We start from the raw sequence: 21,215 nt of genomic DNA, 5'->3' as shown, positions 1-21,215 counted from the left end.
ATAGATTATAAATAATAATAGATAATAATATGTAATAATAATTAATTAATAGATTTTCGCCGGTCGGCGAATTATTGTGCCTTCAACTTATCCAAAGATGGGCCGTCGAGCGACCGAAATTGCCAAGAAAGCATTTTCGGTCGCTTGAAACAAGTGATTAGTGTAAGAAGAAGCTCGCTATCTCGTTCATTCTCGGCGCGCCACAGGCGAGCACTCGGACATGAGCTCGTGCTTAAGTGTGTGGCTACCGTTTCGTCAGACTGCCATCTGATTCTGTGTTGTCATCGTTAACACAGAATTTTTGGCTGAGTAGTCAGGAGCCTTAAATGCTGTTCAGGGTCATGACTTGAATAGCATTTGTCAAGATTAAGATCAATGGAGGTTATTCCTCGTATTTTCATTTATATGTTGCACTAAATTTATATGTTTATTGCACTAAAATGAATTTTTAGTTCAAAAATGAAAATAAGAGGAACAATCACTAATAGCCTTCATCTTGACAAATGTTATCCAGATCATGATCCTAAACAACATTTAAGAGATTTTAATTGTTGATCGGACACTTTGTAATGATGCTAGTATTATAATTTTCAAGCCTTATAAAAATATTTAATGGAAATAAATTTTATAATGTTTTAAAAAGAGTTCTCAAGAGGCTTATTATTCTTTTTAGCTGAACTTCTTGCTTCATCAAATGGTTCATCTTTTTTCTCTTTTCTTTTCAACATGAAGAGAAAAGGAACAAAAATGAATTGTGCAAGAACTTTAGTTAAAAAGAACAGACCTAAAGTAAAGTTTTTAATTTACGAGGATATGCAACGAATAAGAGAAGTTCCATTTAAAAAATTCAATGTGACCTTGTCCTGATTTTGATAACGCTGTCCAAGATCAATAGTATCATCTTTCCATCAAAGTAAAAAAACTTTTATTCGAAATATTGTCAAGAAAATGTATATTTTTCAAGAAATTAGGCTGGTACAATCACTCTATTATCATTGTAGGTACATATATATATATTTTAAGACCATTTCAATTAATCAATTTTTCAATCAATTTTCTCAAAATCTATAAGACAAAAATGTTTCAGACATAAATTTTATGGTTTGAAGGAAAAAAAAAGTTGATGATCTTGATTGATCTTGAGAAAATGTCCTTAAGCTTATCTAAAATTTTTTAAATGGAACCTCTCATTTTTTATTGCATTATTCTTATAGCTGTCTTCAAGACCTTTTGAAAACACTATAATAAAAGTTTATTTTTATTATATTTTTAAGTACTTTTCGAGTTATGACGCTTGAAAGTTACAGTACCGCTGGCATTTGCAAGATGTTGGACTAATGGTTAAAACCTTTGGAATATTGTTACAACGTTTGACGTTGACAACAATATATTTCTCAAATTAGAACAAATACATATATAAGTAGAAAAAATATATAAATTCATTCAATTTATCCCATTTAAATTGGTCCTTTTTACCCCATATGTGTAATAACATTAATATTTTTACCTTTATTTATCTGTATAAAAAATTTTTTTAATGTGACTGATGAAATATTACTTTCAAATAACTAATAACATGAAACTTTAAAAAAATTTTTTAATATTAAATTTTGCAATCTTAGGTCCGGTTGCACCAACGTTACTTTAATTTTAAGCGAGACTTAAAAGTCTCTTTGTCCCTGTCTCTTTTCGGTCTTAAAATGAGATAGAGAGAGTTTTAAGTTTGGTGCAACCGGGCCTTAGCCACTTAAAATGTAACACTTAAGAAATCAGATTGCGAAATCTATTTGGAAGAACTTGACATTTCTTTATAAATAAACTCACGCTAGTGTTATGATATATTGACTTTTTGATATATTAACTTTTTAACAGAAAAATATAAAAAAAGAAGCTAATTTTATGTTTATTTAACATATGGAAATAGTTACTAATAAGAATTAGTCTTTATCAGAGTTTATTAGAGTCTTTATCAAGACATTAAAATGGAAGAACGCTATTGCTGACATCGAAAACTACAAATAATGATTTGCGTGCGACTTTCAAAGACTTATATGCCATGGATCGCGTATTTAATACCTCGCTATATTTAATTGTACCTTAATATATAATCATGAGGCCTGTTCTTTTTAGCTGAACTTCTTATACGGTTCACCTTTTCTCTTTTTCTCTCCAATAGAAGAAAAAAGGAAGAAAAATGAATTGTACAAGAATCTTAGCTAAAAAAAACAGACTTATATTTTGCAAATTGATGTATGATGCCGAAGTATATGTTCTCATGACATATTATACTCTTGAAATGTCGAAATAATCGATCGGCGTAGCAGTGTGTTTAATCATATTGATCCAATGATAAATGCTTGAAAAATAAACATTAATTTACTATCGACAAAAAGTGAATATTTTTTCTACATTAAAAAAGCTATATTGAAATGTTAATCAAGACAATCAAATATTTTATTGTTAAAATTCATACATTTAGATTAAAAGAAACTCCCCAGATACCACAGTGAATTCGCAAAATATTCAAGTTTTTTTCTTTCCTGAATTTCTTAGGAATTCGAAGAACATAATATGAATACTTTAAGAAGTTTCATGCATCATGTTCCGAATTTCTGAAAACTTCTCACTTTCCCTCTTTATAGTCACTCCAACGCACTCATGATTGATATGATATCCCAGATAGCACGAAGGCGAATCGGAGTTTATAGAGAATTTATTTTAAAGAAGAATACAGAATTAGAAAAACGAATATCTGCAGAAGTGTTCCCTCTATATCAACAGTTATACTTTATAAATTCAAGGAAAAGTGCTTGGAGGCATATAGGATTAAAATATCCAATAAATCTCAAAATTTATTTGCATTGCATGTTTCATCCCGACATAGAATTCGCAAAGTAGAATTCTTCAAGTTTTCTTCTTTCCTGAATTGTAATTCCTTAGGAATTCATACAAGAACACAATAAGAATACTTTAAGAAATTTCATGCATCATGAATTTCTTCATGAAAACTTCTTAAGGCATTCATATAGTATTCCCTCTATATCAACAAGATTCGTTACATCAAGAGTGAGTTTACATCAATTCACGTATTCACACATCACATATCAATCATGATGATGACTAATCCCAAGGTTAGTCGCTCATGTCTTAATTCTGATTAAGTGATTCTAATAAATTTAGTAAATAAACCATTTTACTCCGCGGACCATCTTACTCCACCTTCCACCAATATATATATATATATTAGGACGGTTGTTATTTTAACAATTCTTTTTTATTATAAATTTAATCATGACCTTTAAAATGATTCAATAAAAAATCAGATTTTTTTCAGATTTTTTTTTAATAATTTTAACTTATCATTAAGGTACAAGTAAGTGGAAAAATACTTTTGTGACAAAATTCAGCCAACGCTCTCTTTTTAACCAAAATTGAAGTCTTTTAATTTGTTCGAAATTCAATGAAAAAAAAATTTTTGCGTAAATTTTGATTATAGTTCAAAATAAATTGCCGAAATGAACAGAACAAATCAAAATTACGATATTGGATCGATTATTGGATCGACTATTTTTAATTTGAACTATAATCAAAATTTAAAATTATGCAAAATGGATTTTTAGTTCATTCAATTTCGAGCGAATTAAAAGAAAAATTTTTTAATTGATTAAGAATTAGAACGTCGGTCGAATTTTTTCCCATTATGCAGGGTCTTGAAATTTAAAAAGCTCTACAAGTTAAATTTTTTGTTAAAAAAACAGATGTGATGCAAGTTCGTATTACTTCTTAAATTTTTTGTGCTAACGCAATTTTGTGATAACGGTTTGAATAATGTTTTGAAGGAGAATTAATAAATACTATTTTAGTTGGAAGAGAAAATGTCTTTGAATGAATTGCGATATAAAAATTTAAAAATAAAAAGAATTAAAATCATTTGAATTGGAATAGGAAGATCCTTCAATATGAATACAAAGATATACTATTAGGTGTACAACTTTGCTTCCGCCGTTTTTTTTCCGAAATTCGAGGCTTTATTGTAAAAAACTGGTTATACATTTATGATTCAAAGTATTGTCCATCGCTGGCCACTACTTTCTCCCATCTTTCGGGTAGCGTACGAATCCCGCGTCGAAAAAACTGGTCATCTTTTGAGGCTATCCACGAATCGATCCAATTTTTTACTTCTTCATAAGACCGGAAGTGCTGGTCAGCCAGGCCGTGTGCCATTGATCGAAACAAGTGATAGTCAGAGGGAGCAATGTCTGGAGAATACGGCTGGTGGGGAGGACTTCCCATTTCAACGTTTCCAAGTATGTCTTGACCACTTTCGCAACATGGGATCGAGCATTGTCATGCTGCAAAATCACTTTATCGTGTCTCTCATTGTATTGCGGCCGTTTGTCTTTCAATGCTCGGCTCAAACGCATCAATTGCGATCGCCTGTGATTGTTTCAGTCGGTTTTAACAGTTCATAATACACTACACCGAGCTGGTCCCACCAAATACAGAGCATGACCTTGGACGTCAAAATCACCGTTCTTGAAGCGTTGAAACCACTCATGACACGTTCTTTCACTAATAGCGGCCTCACCATAAGTATTTGAGAGCATTCGATGAGCCTCAGCCGCAGATTTCTTCATATTGAAGCAAAAAATTAAAACCTCCCGCAAATGACGAGAATTTGGCTCGTAAATTGACATTTTCAATCGAGAATAACTTTATGATGCAGACACAAATCGACTAATGTTTCTATGGGGTTATGTTGACAGGTGCCCAAGTTTATTGTATGACGTCTATGATCTATTTATTTCGACCACCACTTACCGCTAAAGCCACCTATAGGAAAACGGCGGAAGCAAAGTACACCTAATATATTTAGGTTTTATTGTACAAAAGTTAAAAATAATATCACTTGGATTATATCCTTTATTTAATTTGATTGGTATAGGATTTAATTTGGCGCCAATTATTGATATCAAATCTTTTATACGAATGATATTATTAGAATTAAGTAAATAACAAATATAATACAACTTTTACTTTTTAATTTGATTAGAATTGAATAGAATTTAATTTGGTTAGTTAAGACTGTATCATTTGGGTTTTAATTTTTAATTTGGTACAATAGGTTTTTTTGAAAAATAATAATTTTTGACAGAGAATTAAAGCTGTCATTACTTAGGTTAGAATAAAAGGACTTTCAATAAGAATATTTTTGAAGAAAAATTAAAACTACTACTACTACTTGAGTTATAGGGAATAATAAAAAGATACGTAAAGTATTGCTTAGATTTTATTCAAGAATTACGTATATTCTTATCAATGTAGTGTCTCACACCATGTCTTAGCGCTGAGAACACTATCGTGTCTTCAGATTAATAAAAATATAAAATTCATATTTTAAACTTATTTTGTTCCCCCATATATACTATTGTAAGAAACTTAGAGAAAATAAGCAAACGGAGTAACTATCAACGTTAGGGCTATGTGTCTCATGGTCAGGACGGAAGTTTATCTCCAATATGAAAGAGACTAGGTTCTCAGTTCGAATCTTGGAACACCGTGATATTTCTCTCATGTTATCGCTTATTTCTACACTATTAACATTTTTTTAAATCTATGGATCAATTTTTTCAGTTCGGATAATAAAAAAAATGCAATAACTATTTTTATTTTTTAGCCATTAACAATTCACCTAATGTTTAAATGAGGCGAATAAATTCTGAAATAAAATTGAAAAATAAGACACATACGTTAGAAAAAAGGAAAATCCAATAAGCAGATTTTTGTATAAAATGCGCTTTAAAAATTAACAGTGTAGAAAGTGTAGAAAGTGTAATACAAGGGAATTAAAATGTTTAACACACGTTATCATACATATCCCGCCGAATGATAATTACTGTTGATTAAAGCATCCAAATGTTCCTAGCTTATTGTCATCTGGCGGGATATATACTAACGTTCGAATTTTTTTATATCTTTTTATATTTTGACACTTCACCATTGATGGTTTTTAAATTTTCATTATATCTCTGCGTTGTAACACTGAAGAAGGCTTTGTAAGCCAAAACGTTTGTTAATTATATTAATTTAAAATTAATTATAGCTCGAAATAAGCCATGACATTATGCAATTTTTATATAACAATTACTTTTTTCCTCGTTTATAAATTTGAAAATCATTTTCAAGGATTAAAGCATATGCATTAATACGTGTTTGTGAGGTAAAGTTTATGTCGAGAATTACAAAAAATGATTTAAAATGAAATCTTTTTTATCATTTCTTAATCTAATAGCATTAGAACTATGTCAATATCGTAACAATGTTCGCTTGATATAAAAACTTTGCAATCTGTACTTATTGAAATTGTAGCTCACAGACACATATTTCGTATGAACAAAGAACAAATTCTTGGAATTAGGACATTTTATCGCGACAAATTTATTATACGAAAATTGACACGAATGTGCGATGTATCATAGTCTGCATGAGATATTATAATAGTATATAAAGTATATAAAGATATTAATGCGCTGGAAAAACAGTAACATTTAATAACCTCGTCGGAGATTCAGGCTTCACTTTAAGATCCTCTTAAAACTTGAAAAACGTGAAAATATTTCTTTTTTGAAGGCTTAACAATCGAATTGAAGGCTTAACGTATAGCAAGTCTAATTTGGCGTGAGGGCATATTCTGTTATACTATTTTTGTAGAACAATAGCATTTTAATTAGACATCTAATAATAAGTGTAATTAGACATCTAATAATAAGTCTAATTCTAAGAACTTTACGTTATTCATGTAAATACTACTAGTTTTTGGATTACGGTTGAAGGGCTGAATTTTATAAGAGATACGCGTAGATTTTGCGGGTTAAGTATTGTTCGGCGAGTTAATTTTTAAACATTGTTCTAATTTTGATTTTGACGTTTGATTCTCGTAGAGAATTTTATAGCAGATTTTTTTCTGTGTTTAAATCAAATATGATTTTTTTGTTTCCGAAATATATTATAAAAACGAAAAAAGTAATTTGTAAAATAAAAAAAATTTTAATATATTTTTGTGTTCGACTCGTCATATTTCAGTCAAAAATATGAATATTTTTTTTTAAACTTTCACAAAACAAACTTCAACATATTTCTCGAAATATAGAGCACGTAAAAAATTTTCGAAATGTTGCCGAATTTTTCAAAATATTTCTTCCGAATTTGTTGTTTTGTTCATTCGATCACTAAAGTTATGCAAATCTTCGAATTTTCAACTTTTACCTGTACTAAAATTTTGTTTTTTAGTTAAGCAAGTTTTTTGAAAAGTTTTAATTCTTTAGACATTAAGGTTGTAAAATAATAACGATTTATATTGTCGATGCGATTACGTAGTGTGCAACGCAAGAGTTTGAACCGTTCTTCTCCACGGAACGGAGGTAGTAATGGCCTAATTTACATCGTGCATTTGATATACGTACTAACTAGTAACTTTCTATTAAATTATTTCAATTTCAGTAATGTATTTAAGGAATGATGTATTAAATTGGTACAATATACATCATAATGATGAATTAAATACATATATCATGTATTTGTTTCAATATATTCGCCGAAATTAAGATTATTTTATTAATAGAAAGTTACTAATACTCATATCAACTGCACGATGTAAACTGGGCCAATAATGTATTAAAACATAATATTCTTAAAGACTCCCAAAATCTTTTTCAACTTAATTTATTGTTTACTATTATAAATAATCGCATCGACGTATAAATCATCATTACTATCTTAATGTATAAAGAGCTAAAACTTTTCAAAAAAATTTCCTTAATTAATAAACAAAATGGTAGTATAAATAAAAATTGACAATTCAAAAATTTGTACCACAACTTTTGTGATCGAATGAATAAAATTATACGAATTTAAGAAAAATATTTTGAAAAATTTGACATTCGGCTGTGAAATGTTTCGTAAATTTTTTATGTATTCTATATTTCGAAAAATACGGTAGCTCTCAAAAGTATTTTGTGACGTTTCTATTATACATGGGTCGTTTGATAAGTTTGGTAAATTTCCATGAAATGGCGCTACAATCCATTTGATGACGTGACATCTCGAAAGATCTACTCTTCGAATCCCTTCAGGCTAAATTTCAGCCAGAAAGGACGCATAGTTTACGTTTGGTAGTCATTTGAAGTAGGCTGTCTCAAAGTTTGTGTTTAATGTGACAGATCATAAAAATTTTGTATTGCCAATAATTAGTAAATAGCAAATATATGATTATGTAATTAAAATATGTTTATGTAGGCATTTGTTTATATAAGTTTAGTAATACCAAAATGCAGATTAGCCAGTAGAATTGAAAGAATGCATTTTAAACGCCGTATTCCAAAGAAATTCAGTCTGTGCAATTGCAAAGCGTTTTAGTCCGTCTCAGCAACTTGTAAGTTTCTGGTGTAAAAAAGAGGTTAACTGAAAATGTAAACAACAAACCACATAATGGTTAACGCAAGACAGCAGAAAGAATGGCCAATTAAAAAATTATTCATAAATAATTGCATAAAATATTAATGAGATCTAGTGCTAATAGCTGTATAAATTAGCCAAGAAAATAAGAAATGATTTATATAGAGAAATTTCGATTGCAAGCTACATGTTTCAAATATAAAACATCGCTTGACAACTGTAAGTTTAAATGGGAAGACCCCATTTAAGAATTAAGCCAATGATTAGCGTAAAAATTGAAAGGCTAAGCTTGCATTTGCAAAAAAACATTTGGCATAGACAAAAGATTAGGTTAAAGTCGTATAGAGTGATGAGAACAAGTTCTCTTTTCCTCTGATGATACCTAACATATCCGCCGTCTTAAAAATAAAAAAAATTATGTTCGGTATTAAGTATCCACAGTAAAGCATGATGAATTTTGCGTTATGGTCTGGGGATACTTTCCCAGAAATGAGACAGGTTCTTATAGAGACAATAATGGACTGACTTGCTTATTGAGATCTTAAAGGAACTCATGCTGCTTCATGGTAAAAAAAAATGTCTAAAAGAGGGATGTTTCAACAAGATACAACGATCCAAAGCTTTCTTCTCAACTTGTAAAAGACTTTTTAAAATAAAATTAAAGTTTTGAAGTGGCCTAGTTTAAAGTTCGGATTCTAACTCTAAAGCATTTTTTTAGAAAAGGATGACACACGGATACGATGTTGAAATTTTTTGAATAGCGAGAGTTATAGGCTGTTTTGCAAGAATGATCAAAGATTGCGAAATATCGTATAGAGAAGACTCATTTATATACCATCTATGTACCTAAATATCGTATAGAAAAACTCGTAGACTCATCTATGCCCCATCTATATACCGTGATAATAAAATCAAAAAGTTTCACTATAAAATATTAAATCTCTTATACATTTGTTCCATAATGATTTTAATATTTTTTCTATCTTTATTCTTTCAACCAACAAAATATTTTTTATTCGTATTATAGATATTTGTCAATAAATAAAAAATTAATCTTTTAATGTACGATTTCAGTAACACAAAATAATTGTTATTTTACCCTATAATGCCACTTATATTTATGTCGGATCAACGGATACACTGCAGATATATTAATAAAAATATTACTTACAAAATACTTTTGCTACTGTAGAAATTTAAATAATGTAGAAATTTATTCTGTGAAATTTTCAAAGAAAAATATTCATATTTAGCTGAGATATACCGAATCGAACACAAAAATGCATTGAAATTTTTTCATTTTATTAATTATTTTTTTCTCTGTTCATAACTTAAAAACATAAAGTTACAAATTTGCTTTAAACACAAAAAAATACGCTATGAAATTCTCTACAAGAATCGTCAAAATCGAAATTAGAGCAAAATTAGCCCGGCGGATATTACTTATCCCCTGACACCTACACGTATGTTATAGAATTCAGTCTTTCAATTTCGTACAAATAAAGCTTTTATGTCGAGCAAATGTTATGATATTGACAAATGTTATGATATTGACTCTACATTATATTAGAATAAGAAAGTGTAAAGATCTCGATTTAAACAATTTTTTTTGTTCTTGGCATAAACTCCACCTCACAGCTTATATCAATGCGTATACTTTAATCCTGAAAAAGGATTTCCAAATCTCTAAAAGAGAAGAAAAGTAATTGTTATATAAAAATTATTGTGTTTAAACGATAATACAAAAGATTTAAGAGGATCTCCTTAAATCTTCGTTTGAATTTTTTTCTATATTTTGTCCTAAATCATATAAAATTGGTATTTTTTTTTGCAATATTTTTGTCTTTGAAATGCTGTTTAATGAAATATCATTGGGCAAAATTTAATATGAAAGTATTTTAAAGTAATTTTTGTATGCTTCAAAACGCTTTTTGAAACAATTTGATATGATGATTTTTCGCAAAGATATGAAATTTTTTTTGCCGTATAAAATTTTGCGCAAAACTTATTTTAAAATTGATAGTCAAAAAAGTTTTTAAAAAATTTAGAAAAGATTTATACGAATTAAGCACATTATGATAAACATTTCTCTCTTTTATCTCCATAAATTTCAAAGTTACAAAGTATTTTAGAAAAAATAAGTGTTTTTATACAATAAAATTTTTATACAATAAAATTTTACACAATAAAAAAATTTGATACCTTTGTGGAAAATCATTGTACTAATTTTTTTCAAAAACCATTTTAAAACTTAGAATGGTTACTTTAATATTTTTATATTAAATTTTGTCCTAAAATGTTTTATCAAACTGCAGCGCTTCAAAGACAAAAATATTAATTTTCAATTTTATGTAACTTAAGAACAAAAAAATTCAAACGCGATTTTAAAGTCCTTTATGCTTTTAAAATCTTAGCTTTAAAATGCATAGTCAAAATCTTCTCTATAACTTTTTTCATCGAGATATTTAACTTTTTATGAAATGTGACAAAGATGTTATTGTCAAATATTTATAAACGTTACTATATATATAATATTTGTATAACATTTTTTGCAGAAAGTACCGAAGAGTGATTTAGGAGAAGTTGTTATATTAGATGCTGATAATAACACAATTGAGTCACCGTTTCAAGATTTGGAATCTTTACCTCAAGATGTAGTGCGTAAAGCGATATAGTGCTACGATACACTAATATATGTATCTTTAAGGATTAATAAATGTCTTAAATAATAAAGTAAAAAGTTTCTGTGTTGTAGATGACGAATTTAAAGAAAGCGTTACGCAATAGATCGACTCTTCTTGGAGATGGCGTATCAAGGGCATTCCTGCGGGCATTAGTGCAATTAACCGCAGGTTATAGAGAAGCATTAACTTTGCAGCAGGGTGAGCGTATCACGTTTAATCAAAATGCATTTGTTGAAAGTAGACCATCTTCCATGCAACCCTTTTTACGAAAAATGTTAGAATTACAAATTTTCCAACAAGTAAGTGTGTTATAAGTACAGTGCCGTGTTCTGAATTAGTTGCACATTTCGGGTCGATTCTTAGGGCAATGATCTCGATAATCGAATCGTCTGCGCCGATTGCATACGTGACGCTGTGTCTCAGGAATGTTGCGATATAAGAAATATATTTAAATCATACCTTCTAGCCAATTATTATTATAAACATTTTTTTTCTACATAATTTTTATTTTCATAACTAATTAAATGTTTTATTATTATTATAACATTTTGTAGTCACATATTGTAGTCCGTAATAATATAATTGATAATATAATTACAATATGATAATTACAATGTGAACAATAGCCATTTCCATATTTGAAGTATTATTATTGATTCATTTTTTTAAAGTGGTTTTTCAGCAGATTCATTAAAAGAAGAACAAAAAGATGATCAAATATGACTCGGCAAACTAAAATTCTATATTGTAAGTTTTACATAATTTTCATTCATGAGTAATTAAATTAAATTTTCATTTTTAACTATTTAATAAATAAAAGGAGCTAAAGCAAGTTATTATCGTCAATATTTTAATGTAAACTTTTATAAACAAACGTTTTTTTATAAAGCCGCAGGATGAGATTTAAGTTTCAGAATAAAGCTTACACTATATTGACAGGAAGTTAGAGAAGTGTATAATCCAATATAGTACTAATGAAAGCCATTTAAATGAATTGATTTTTTGAGCGAATCATTGTAATCAGTGGTTCATTGTGTTCGTGTTACCGCTTTTAGTTTATAATTGATTTTTATTATGTAGATTAGTAGTTTAGATTTTAATTTAGAACTAAAACTGAAAAGAACCTCCTAGAAGGTCAAAACGTTTGTTTATAATGGTTTGCCTTAAAATATTGACAATAATAACTTACTTTAACTCGTTGGTCCTTTTTATTTACTGAATTAATTATTAATCATTTGAGCCATCATAATATTTTTAATATTAAATTTTCTATTATTACAGTCTACAATAATATAATTACAATATGATTATTACTTAAAGGTAACATGAAAAGTTATTATTCATATTCTATATTATATTGTAATTATTGTAAATTATTGTAGACTATAATATGTTAAAAATACAAAAATTTATTGGGATTACAAATAAATTTCCGCCGTTTTTTATCAAAAATTAAGCATTTATTGTGAAAGAACGGTACATAATGTTTCAAAGTAATGGCCATCGCTAGCCACTATTTTTTCTCATCTTTCTGGTAGCATGTGGATACCGCGTCGGAAGAACGCTTCATCTTTTGAGGCTATCCAATCATCGATACAATTTTTGGTATCTTCATATGATGTGAAGTACTCAGGCCATGCGTCATCGATCGGAACAAGTGATAGTCGGAAGGAGCAATGTCTGGAGAATACGGCGGGTGGGGTAGAACTTCCCATTTCTAAATAGGTTTTGACTGGCGCCGCAACGGTCGAGCATTATCATGCAGGAGAATAATTTTGTCATGCCTGGAGTAATAGTGGGTGCGTTTTTCCTTGAGTGCTCGACTCAATCTCATCAATTGTGTTCGGTAGAGAGCCTCAGTAATGGTCTCGTTCGGTTTGAGCAATTTATAATACACGATACCAAGCTGGTCCCACCAAATACACAACATGAGTTTTTTTCCCTGAATATTCGGCTTGGCTATCGATGTTGAAGCATGGCCAGGTGATCCCCATGATTTCCTCTTCTTTGGGTTATCGTAGTGGATCCATTTCATCATCAGTGATTATACGATGCAAAAAACCCTTTCGTTTGTGTCTGGTAAGCAGCATTTCACATATGAAAAATCGGCGTTCAAAGTTTCTCGGCTTCATATGGAACCCAATTCCCTTGCTTTTGAATCATTCCCAATGATTTCAAACTATATGAAATTGTTTGTTGAGTCACTCCTAATGTAAGTGCAAGTTCTTTTTGCGTTTGGCACGAATCTTCATCCAATAATGCTTCCAATTCCGCGTCTTCGTACACTTTCGGCCTTCCGCCGAACGTTCTTTGTCTTCGACGTCAAATTCACCGTTCTTAAACTTTTGAAATCACTCACGACAACTTCTCTCACTTAAGGCAGCATCATCATATGTTTCTACAAGCAATCTATGAGCCTCAGCTGTAGATTTCTTCAAATTAAAGAAGTATCAAAAGTTCAAAGTAATCAAAAGTTCCCGCAAATGACGCTTATTCAGCTTAAAACTCGACATTTTCGTGCAAAAAAAATATATGATACTGATACAAAATCGCTGATATTTCAAGATTATGGTGTTGCCGGATGTCCAATCTTATATGTCTTTTTACATCAAACAATTTTAACTATAGTTTATTAGTGGCGCCGTCTTTTGCAAACGGCGGAAACTTATTTGTACTCCCAATAATTTAATTACTCATAAATATGAAAATAATGTAAAACATATAATATAGAATTTTACTTCAAGTCACACATTTGATCATCTTTTTGTTACTTTTTTAGTGAAAAAAATCTACTGAAGAAACTCTTGAAAAATCGCATCAATAATAACATTCTAAGAATCCAAAGGTAATATGGACAATGGAAAGCCATTGTCCATATTGCAATTATCATGCAATTATCATTGTAGTTAGTTATGTTTATTGTATTACAGATTATAATATGTTAATAATTATTGTAGAAAATTTAATTTAATTATTTATGAAAATAAAAATTATATAGGAAAAAATATTTTAATGATAATTTATCGAGGAGATCCTAGCATATTTCTTATATTGCAACACTTTTGAAGTACAGCGTCACACGCGTGATTAGCAGCACTGACGAGATACTATTAAAGATAATTGATGCTTAGAAATTCACGACTGTTAAAATTTAAGTTAAGATTAAGAGTAAGAAACTGATAATATGGTACTAATTTCATGATCTATCAGTTTCATAGACATGTATATCTGTTTAATAAACATAAACTTAATAATGTTCGATTTTTATTTAAAACTGATTTTAATATTATCACTCGAGTTTTTATCAATAGAGATGATAACTACAAATAAAAATTATAATTTTTCGGCAATATAAAATAGCATTAAAAGTATGTATACTTATTTATACAGCATTTATATAATAAAAAAAATCATGAATTTAATAATGTATTATCGAAATATTTATGTTGATAATCGTAAATTTTTATTACGAAAATTTGCCCAGGGCTGACGATGTTTAAGGTCTCGTTTGCAATCAAGTCAGATAACGCTTATTGGATGTCATTAATCGTAAAAGATGGGATCTGACCATCTTCCAAACAACGCACGTCAGTCGACAGTCGACATAAAAAAATCAAGGTTGTGCGCATGCGCACGACAAACATCTGATTGTAGACTAGGTCTAATTATGATATAAAGACAAGCGTATGCTCGTCAAGTAATTGCGCAGATATGGAAAAGAGAGGATAAAAACATGATAAACAGGATAAAAACACTGTCAACAAGTTACGTCAGCTTCGAGTGATTTTGTCCTTGTTTAAATATAATAAACAACAAGGATGAAACAATGCTTAAAATATTGTAAGCAGCAAAGCGAACACAGCCATGTTGCAAATCACGGCTGTGAGTACATCTGTTTACAAAGTGATTGTATTTTGTGATCACAGTTTAAAATAAAGTGTTCAGTAAAAGAAATGTGCATGCAAAAATTATTATCGAAAGACGAAAAATCTTCCGGTGAAATTTTTTATTTCCAAAAGATGAAGCAGTTTGCATTAAATGGCGTGAAGAATGGCTGAAAATCGAAATATCTCCGTTATCAAAGGTAAAGTTTTAAGAAAGTATAATTGAGTCAGTGTTCACAATAAGGAATTTATTTTCGAGATGTGCGTGCGTGCGTGTGTGCGTGCGTGTGCAAAAAATTGTTTCTTCCCGTGATTGTATTTGGTGATATTATTAATATAAACAATATAAGAAAATAATGAATGTTGTTCTTTGGTTTATTTACTATTGGGAGTGTGCATTAATTTTAAAAGATTTTCAAGAGATGGCGTAATTAGTACTATCGCACTATATTATTGCTATCTTCAAAGTAACATCATGTGACTTTAATTTTCAATAGGTATCATTTTGCAAAACTGTAAACAACATTGTTTTTTTAAGCATTGAATATGTCGAATTTTGTCGAATGTAATAAAATTTGCGAGCTTTGCTTTTTTGCTTCCACTTAAAGGAAAATGCTGCGGAAAGTCAACATGTTGTCGGAAGTTTATGGTAATTATACTTCATCGATTTCAATTGGTTTCAACACTATAAAAAAGATGATTTTGACACGGAAGGCAAGGAACATCCAGACTAGCCGAAAAAGTTTGAAGAGGAAGTGGAAGCTTTATCCAATCAAGACCCGAATCAAACGCAAGAAGAACTTACAGAATCATTAAATGTTGATCGATTAACGCTTTCCAGACGTTTGAAGGCCATTGGAATGATTTAAAAGCAAGGAAATTAGGCTATACGAAGCCGAGGAAAGGCGCAAAATGATCTGTGAATTGTTGCTTCAAAGACACAAAAGAAAAAGTTTTTTGTATCTTATGACGGTGATGAAAAATGGATATGCTACGATAATCTGAAGCGCAAAAAATCATGGTGTAAGCCAGGCGAACCAACATGACGGCAAAGCCGAATATTCATGGCGCCAAGCTCTGTTTGATCGGATCAGCTCGATGTATTAAGTGTACAACTTTGCTTCCGCCGTTTTCCTATAAATGGATCCTTTAGCGATAAGTGGTGGTCGAAATAAATAGATCATAGACGTCATACAATAAACTTGGGCATCTGTCAACATAACGCCATAGAAACATTAGTCGATTTGTGTCTGCATCATAAAGTTATTCTCGATTGAAAATGTCAGTTTACGAGCCAAATTCTCGTCATTTGCGGGAGGTTTTAATTTTTTGCTTCAATATGAAGAAATCTGCGACTGAGGCTCATCGAATGCTCTCAAATACTTATGGTGAGGCCGCTATTAGTGAAAGAACGTATCGTGAATGGTTTCAACGCTTCAAGAACGGTGATTTTGATGTCGAAGATCGGCATAGCGGTGGAAGAGAGAAGGTTTTCGAAGATGCAGAATTGGAGGCATTACTTGAGCAAGACTCGTGTCAAGAAGAATTGGCACGATCATTGGGAGTGACTCAACAAGCCATTTCAAAACGCCTCAAAGCCATGGGAATGATTCAGAAGCAAGGAAATTGGGTGCGTACGAATTGAAGCCGAGAGATGTTGAACGGCGTTTGTTTGCTTGCGAACAGCTGCTTGAAAGCCAAAGACGGAAGGGATTTCTGCATCGCATTGTGACTGGGGACGAAAAATGAGTTCATTACGATAATCCCAAGCGCAGAAAATCATGGGGAGTTCCCGGCCATGCTTCCACGTCGACGGCCAAATTGAATATTCACGGCTCCAAGGTCATGCTCTGTATTTGGTGGGACCAGCTCGGCGTAGTGTATTATGAACTGTTAAAACCGACTGAAACAATCACAGGCGATCGGTATCGAACGCAATTGATGCGTTTGAGCCGAGCATTGAAAGATAAACGACCGCAATACAACGAGAGACACAATAAAATGATTTTGCAGCATAATAATGCTCAACCCCATGTTGCGAAAGTGGTCAAGACATACTTGGAAACGTTGAAATGGGAAGTCCTACCCCACCCGTATTCTCCAGTTCTTGTTCCCTCTGACTATCACTTGTTTCGATCAATGGCACACGATCTGGCTGACCAGCACTTCTTATGAAGAAGTAAAAAATTGGATCGATTCGTGGAACCTCAAAAGATGACCAGTTTTTTCGACGCGGGATTCGTACGCTACCCGAAAGATGGAAAAAAGTAGTGGCCAGCGATGGACAATACTTTGAATCATAAATGTATAACCAGTTTTTTATAATAAAGCCTCGAATTTCGGAAAAAAATGGCGGAAGCAAAGTTGTACACCTAATATTATGAGCTGCTTTAACCCAACAAAACCATTACTGGGGAACACTATCAACAACAATTGATGCAATTGAGTCGAGCATTGAAGCAAAAACGGCCAGATTATGCAAAAAGACACAACATTTTCCATCACGACAATGCTGGGTCACATTTTGCGAAACCGGTCAAGGAAACATTAGAAGTGCTTAATTGGAATGTCCTATCATATCCGCCCAGATATTGTTCCTTTTGATTACGATTTATTTCGATTGATGACTCATGGCCTATCTGAGAAGCGCTTCTATTCTTATGAAGATACCAAAAAATAAGTCGATTCATGAATAGTCTCAAAATATGTATCATTTTTTCGACATAGAATCCATCTATCACCAGAAAGATGGGAAAAAGTAGTGGCTAACGATGGACGATATTTTGAATGATCAATTTATAACATTTTTTTACAATAAAAAAAACATATTTTTACCAAAAAAAATTAATGCATCCAATAATATAACCAAATAATTAATAATATTAATAATATTAATAATATTAATTAATATTAATATATATAATAAAATAATAATTAATCAAATTATAAAATGCATAAGTTTTCGATTCTTCTTCTTTGAAATAAATTATGAGGAAAATATTTTTGAAAAAATGATACACTTTTCATAACCTAAAGAGCTAGTTAAGTAATAAAAAATATTCATTAAATGGGGATGCTGGAGCCGTGTATTATCGATAAAACTATTCCAAATTCGGTAGTAGCGATCTTTCATTCATTTTTTATACTTATTATATATCGTTGTGTTTCGCTCAAACATTCATTTGTCTTTATCTATCATATTGCAATGTCAACTTTTAGAAGATCGAACACTTAGCTAGACATAATTATTACTTTATTTATTCCGAGTTTTCGCTCAGCGTTCATGTATCACATTATTTGCAGATCAATATAAATCTTTCTTTTGAAGCTTTTAATCTTAGTTTCATAAATTCAGTATTATTTGTGTACGTCATGCGCTGAGTGCACTATCGTGTAGTCCATATGAGCTATAAAACTTTTGTATTAAGGAAACATTTATGTCACGTGATAGCTCTACGAGGTGAAAAAAATATAAGTTTTTAATTTTTTTTCCTATTTTAGTATAAAATCTATTACAGCACTCAAATTTTGCGTCTAATCTACTTCAATCCTATAAAAGTATTTTTGATTTCGTTTAGTAAAGTCGGAGATTTATATTGATCTGCGAAATACCGACAATTTGACCACTTCAGCATCCCTTTAAGCATTAAGGTAAAATAACGATATTTTTCCCTCGAAGTTATTCCCTGATATTGATTTAAAAGAACTAGAATAAAAACAGCAATTTTAGAAATCTATGTTTTATTAATCAAACTGATATACGAGGGCAAGTCAATAAGTTTTTAGAAAAACATAGTAAAACATTTTTTTTGATCAATTCATTTTTATTTCTCAACATAATCTCCTTTCAACTCGATACTTGATTCAATGATTCTCCAACTTTTTCAAGCCGTTCAAATAATATAATATTTGTCCAACCCTTCAAAATAAGCTTTCGGTGATGAGCTACTCTTTGGTGGTGAATCTCTTTCCTTCGAACCATTTCTTCAGGGAAGAATTCAGGGAAACAGGAAATAGTCGCAGAGGACTAAATCTGGCGAATATGCTGGATGGGGAAACAATTCGTAGCGGAATTCGTTGAATTTGATCATCAGTGCCGGACATGTGTAAACCCGTGTATTGCTTCGCCAAATGGGAACGTTTTTTCTTTAAAATATTGTTGAAACGGTCCAATAAGGTTGCATAATCGCTATTGATCGTTTGCTTTGACGGAAGGCAATCGATATGAATTAATACCGCGTGCATCCCAAAAAACTGTGGCCATCACCTTTCCGGCCGACTTTACGGTCTTCGCCTTCTTCGAAACTGGTTCACCCGGTAAAGTTCATTATTTTGACTGTACCTTCGTTTCGGGTATGAAATAATGGCTCCATATTTGTTCACAGTAATGAATCGACGCAGAAATTCATCTGGATTACGTTGAAATATCTCCAAACATGTTTTGAAATCGTCACGCTCGCGTTTATGATTCACAGTGAGCAAATGCGACACCCATCTTGCCGATAGCTTTTTCATATCCAATTGTTCGTGCAAAATTGAAATCACTGTGCCTGTGGCCTCAACAAGCTCGCGCACTTTCATTCGTCGATCAGTCAAAACAATATCGTGGATTTTATCGATGATTTCTGGAGTAGCCTCAATTGGACGTCCCGAACGAGGTGCATCACATGTGGATGCACGTTTAAATTCATTCACCCAATTGTATACAGTCACAAACGCTGGTGCAGATGTGCTATGAACATTATCCAACTCGACTTTGATTTCTTTCGGCATTAAACTTTTCATATGTAGATATTTGATCACTGCACGAAACTCGGTTTTTTTTCCATTTTGCAAAAAAATACAAAGGTTGTTCGCTTTAATCGTCTACAGAAATCACGCGATGAATTCCATTCAAAATTTGACAGTAATCAGCTGAGAGATGTTACTTGTCAAAAAAGTAATGTGACATGACACTGCGAGTGCCTTCTGACAGATTTTCTAAAAATTTATTGACTTGCCCTTGTATCATATAGCGTACAGATATAAATATAGCGTTTTTTCTTTCGCATGATCTCACGGATCAATCTTAGTATTATATTTGAAGGTTAAATAAATTTCTGAAATATATATTTTTATTTTTAGTGTTTCTTTTTATATTATAATATTTTTGTATTTATAATATTGTATTTTTTAATATTTTGTGTTTAATATCTTTTGTACATTTGTTAAAATATATTGCAAGGAGTGCTGTAAGTATAAATAATACATTCGAATTTACCACGAAACTATGACATAACTTGTCAACAATCTAATTGGTCGTTCGAGTATCGTGATTATATCCTGCGCATAGGCATATTCTTGTCTTTATATCATGGACTTAATAATATCTCATCGATGTCAGCAGTTTGAGCTTTGAGAGGTAGGGGAACACCAGACAACGCTTCAGGAATTGGCCGAAATGTATGACTATTATTCTAAGCACTGTCTAATTATACTATATTATAGTATAATTACAACTGCTAATCTAAAGAAAAACATTTTGGATATTTTCAGTTTATAGAAGAAAGATTAAATATGCTTAATTCAGGACTAGGCTTCTCAGATGAATTCGAAATGGAAGCCTGCAGTTATTCGGCCAAATCAAGTAATAAATTTATACAACAATATAGGGAATGGACTTACACTATGCGAAAAGAAAGCTCCGCATTTTTCCGTAGTGTAAAAGATAAGGCATGTTACATTAACATTTCAATTAAATTGGTATTAGAGTTTATCTCCAAAATATCTGCTATCTGCCTTTATTGTAAAAGAAAATAAAATAATATTTTATTCTGTTATCTTGCAGGCCAATCCAGCAGTAAAATATGCTGTTAGATCAGTAAGTTTAAAACATAATTTATTACAAACATTGTTTTATATATAATCATGTATGAGCTATCAATTAACATTTTTGAACATTATATTTATAACTTTCTATATTATTTAATATCTATTAGAATATAATAAGAGTTAATGGAAGAAATGCTATAAAGGTTGATATCTACAGGTGAAAGATAAAGGCAAAGATATGAAAACGGCATATAAAGGATTGAAATGGAAAGGTATATGATCTTTGTAATCTGTATTATTATTATGACATATAAAAATATTAAATGTATATTTATAAATATTATATCTATTATAAATATTTATTTGGGAGACAGGACGATTG

General features: G+C 30.8%; 1 protein-coding gene across 1 annotated transcript in view; it reads left to right on the top strand.

Annotated features, from left to right (window-relative positions):
- Positions 1–21,215, top strand: part of LOC108686915 (DENN domain-containing protein 1A) — a 74,748-nt gene that overhangs the window by 12,906 nt on the left and 40,627 nt on the right. The window contains 5 exon segments of the mRNA XM_018192433.1: positions 11,010–11,111; positions 11,210–11,437; positions 20,558–20,734; positions 20,850–20,882; positions 21,051–21,105. Coding sequence (XP_018047922.1) covers positions 11,010–11,111; positions 11,210–11,437; positions 20,558–20,734; positions 20,850–20,882; positions 21,051–21,105 — 595 coding nt within the window.

This window comes from Atta colombica, unplaced genomic scaffold (genome assembly GCF_001594045.1).
Source record: "Atta colombica isolate Treedump-2 unplaced genomic scaffold, Acol1.0 scaffold101, whole genome shotgun sequence".
In the NCBI taxonomy this organism is placed as follows: Eukaryota; Metazoa; Arthropoda; class Insecta; order Hymenoptera; family Formicidae; genus Atta; species Atta colombica.
The sequence above is the reverse complement of the archived record's forward strand: the minus strand, read 5'-3'. Positions and strand labels throughout refer to the sequence as shown.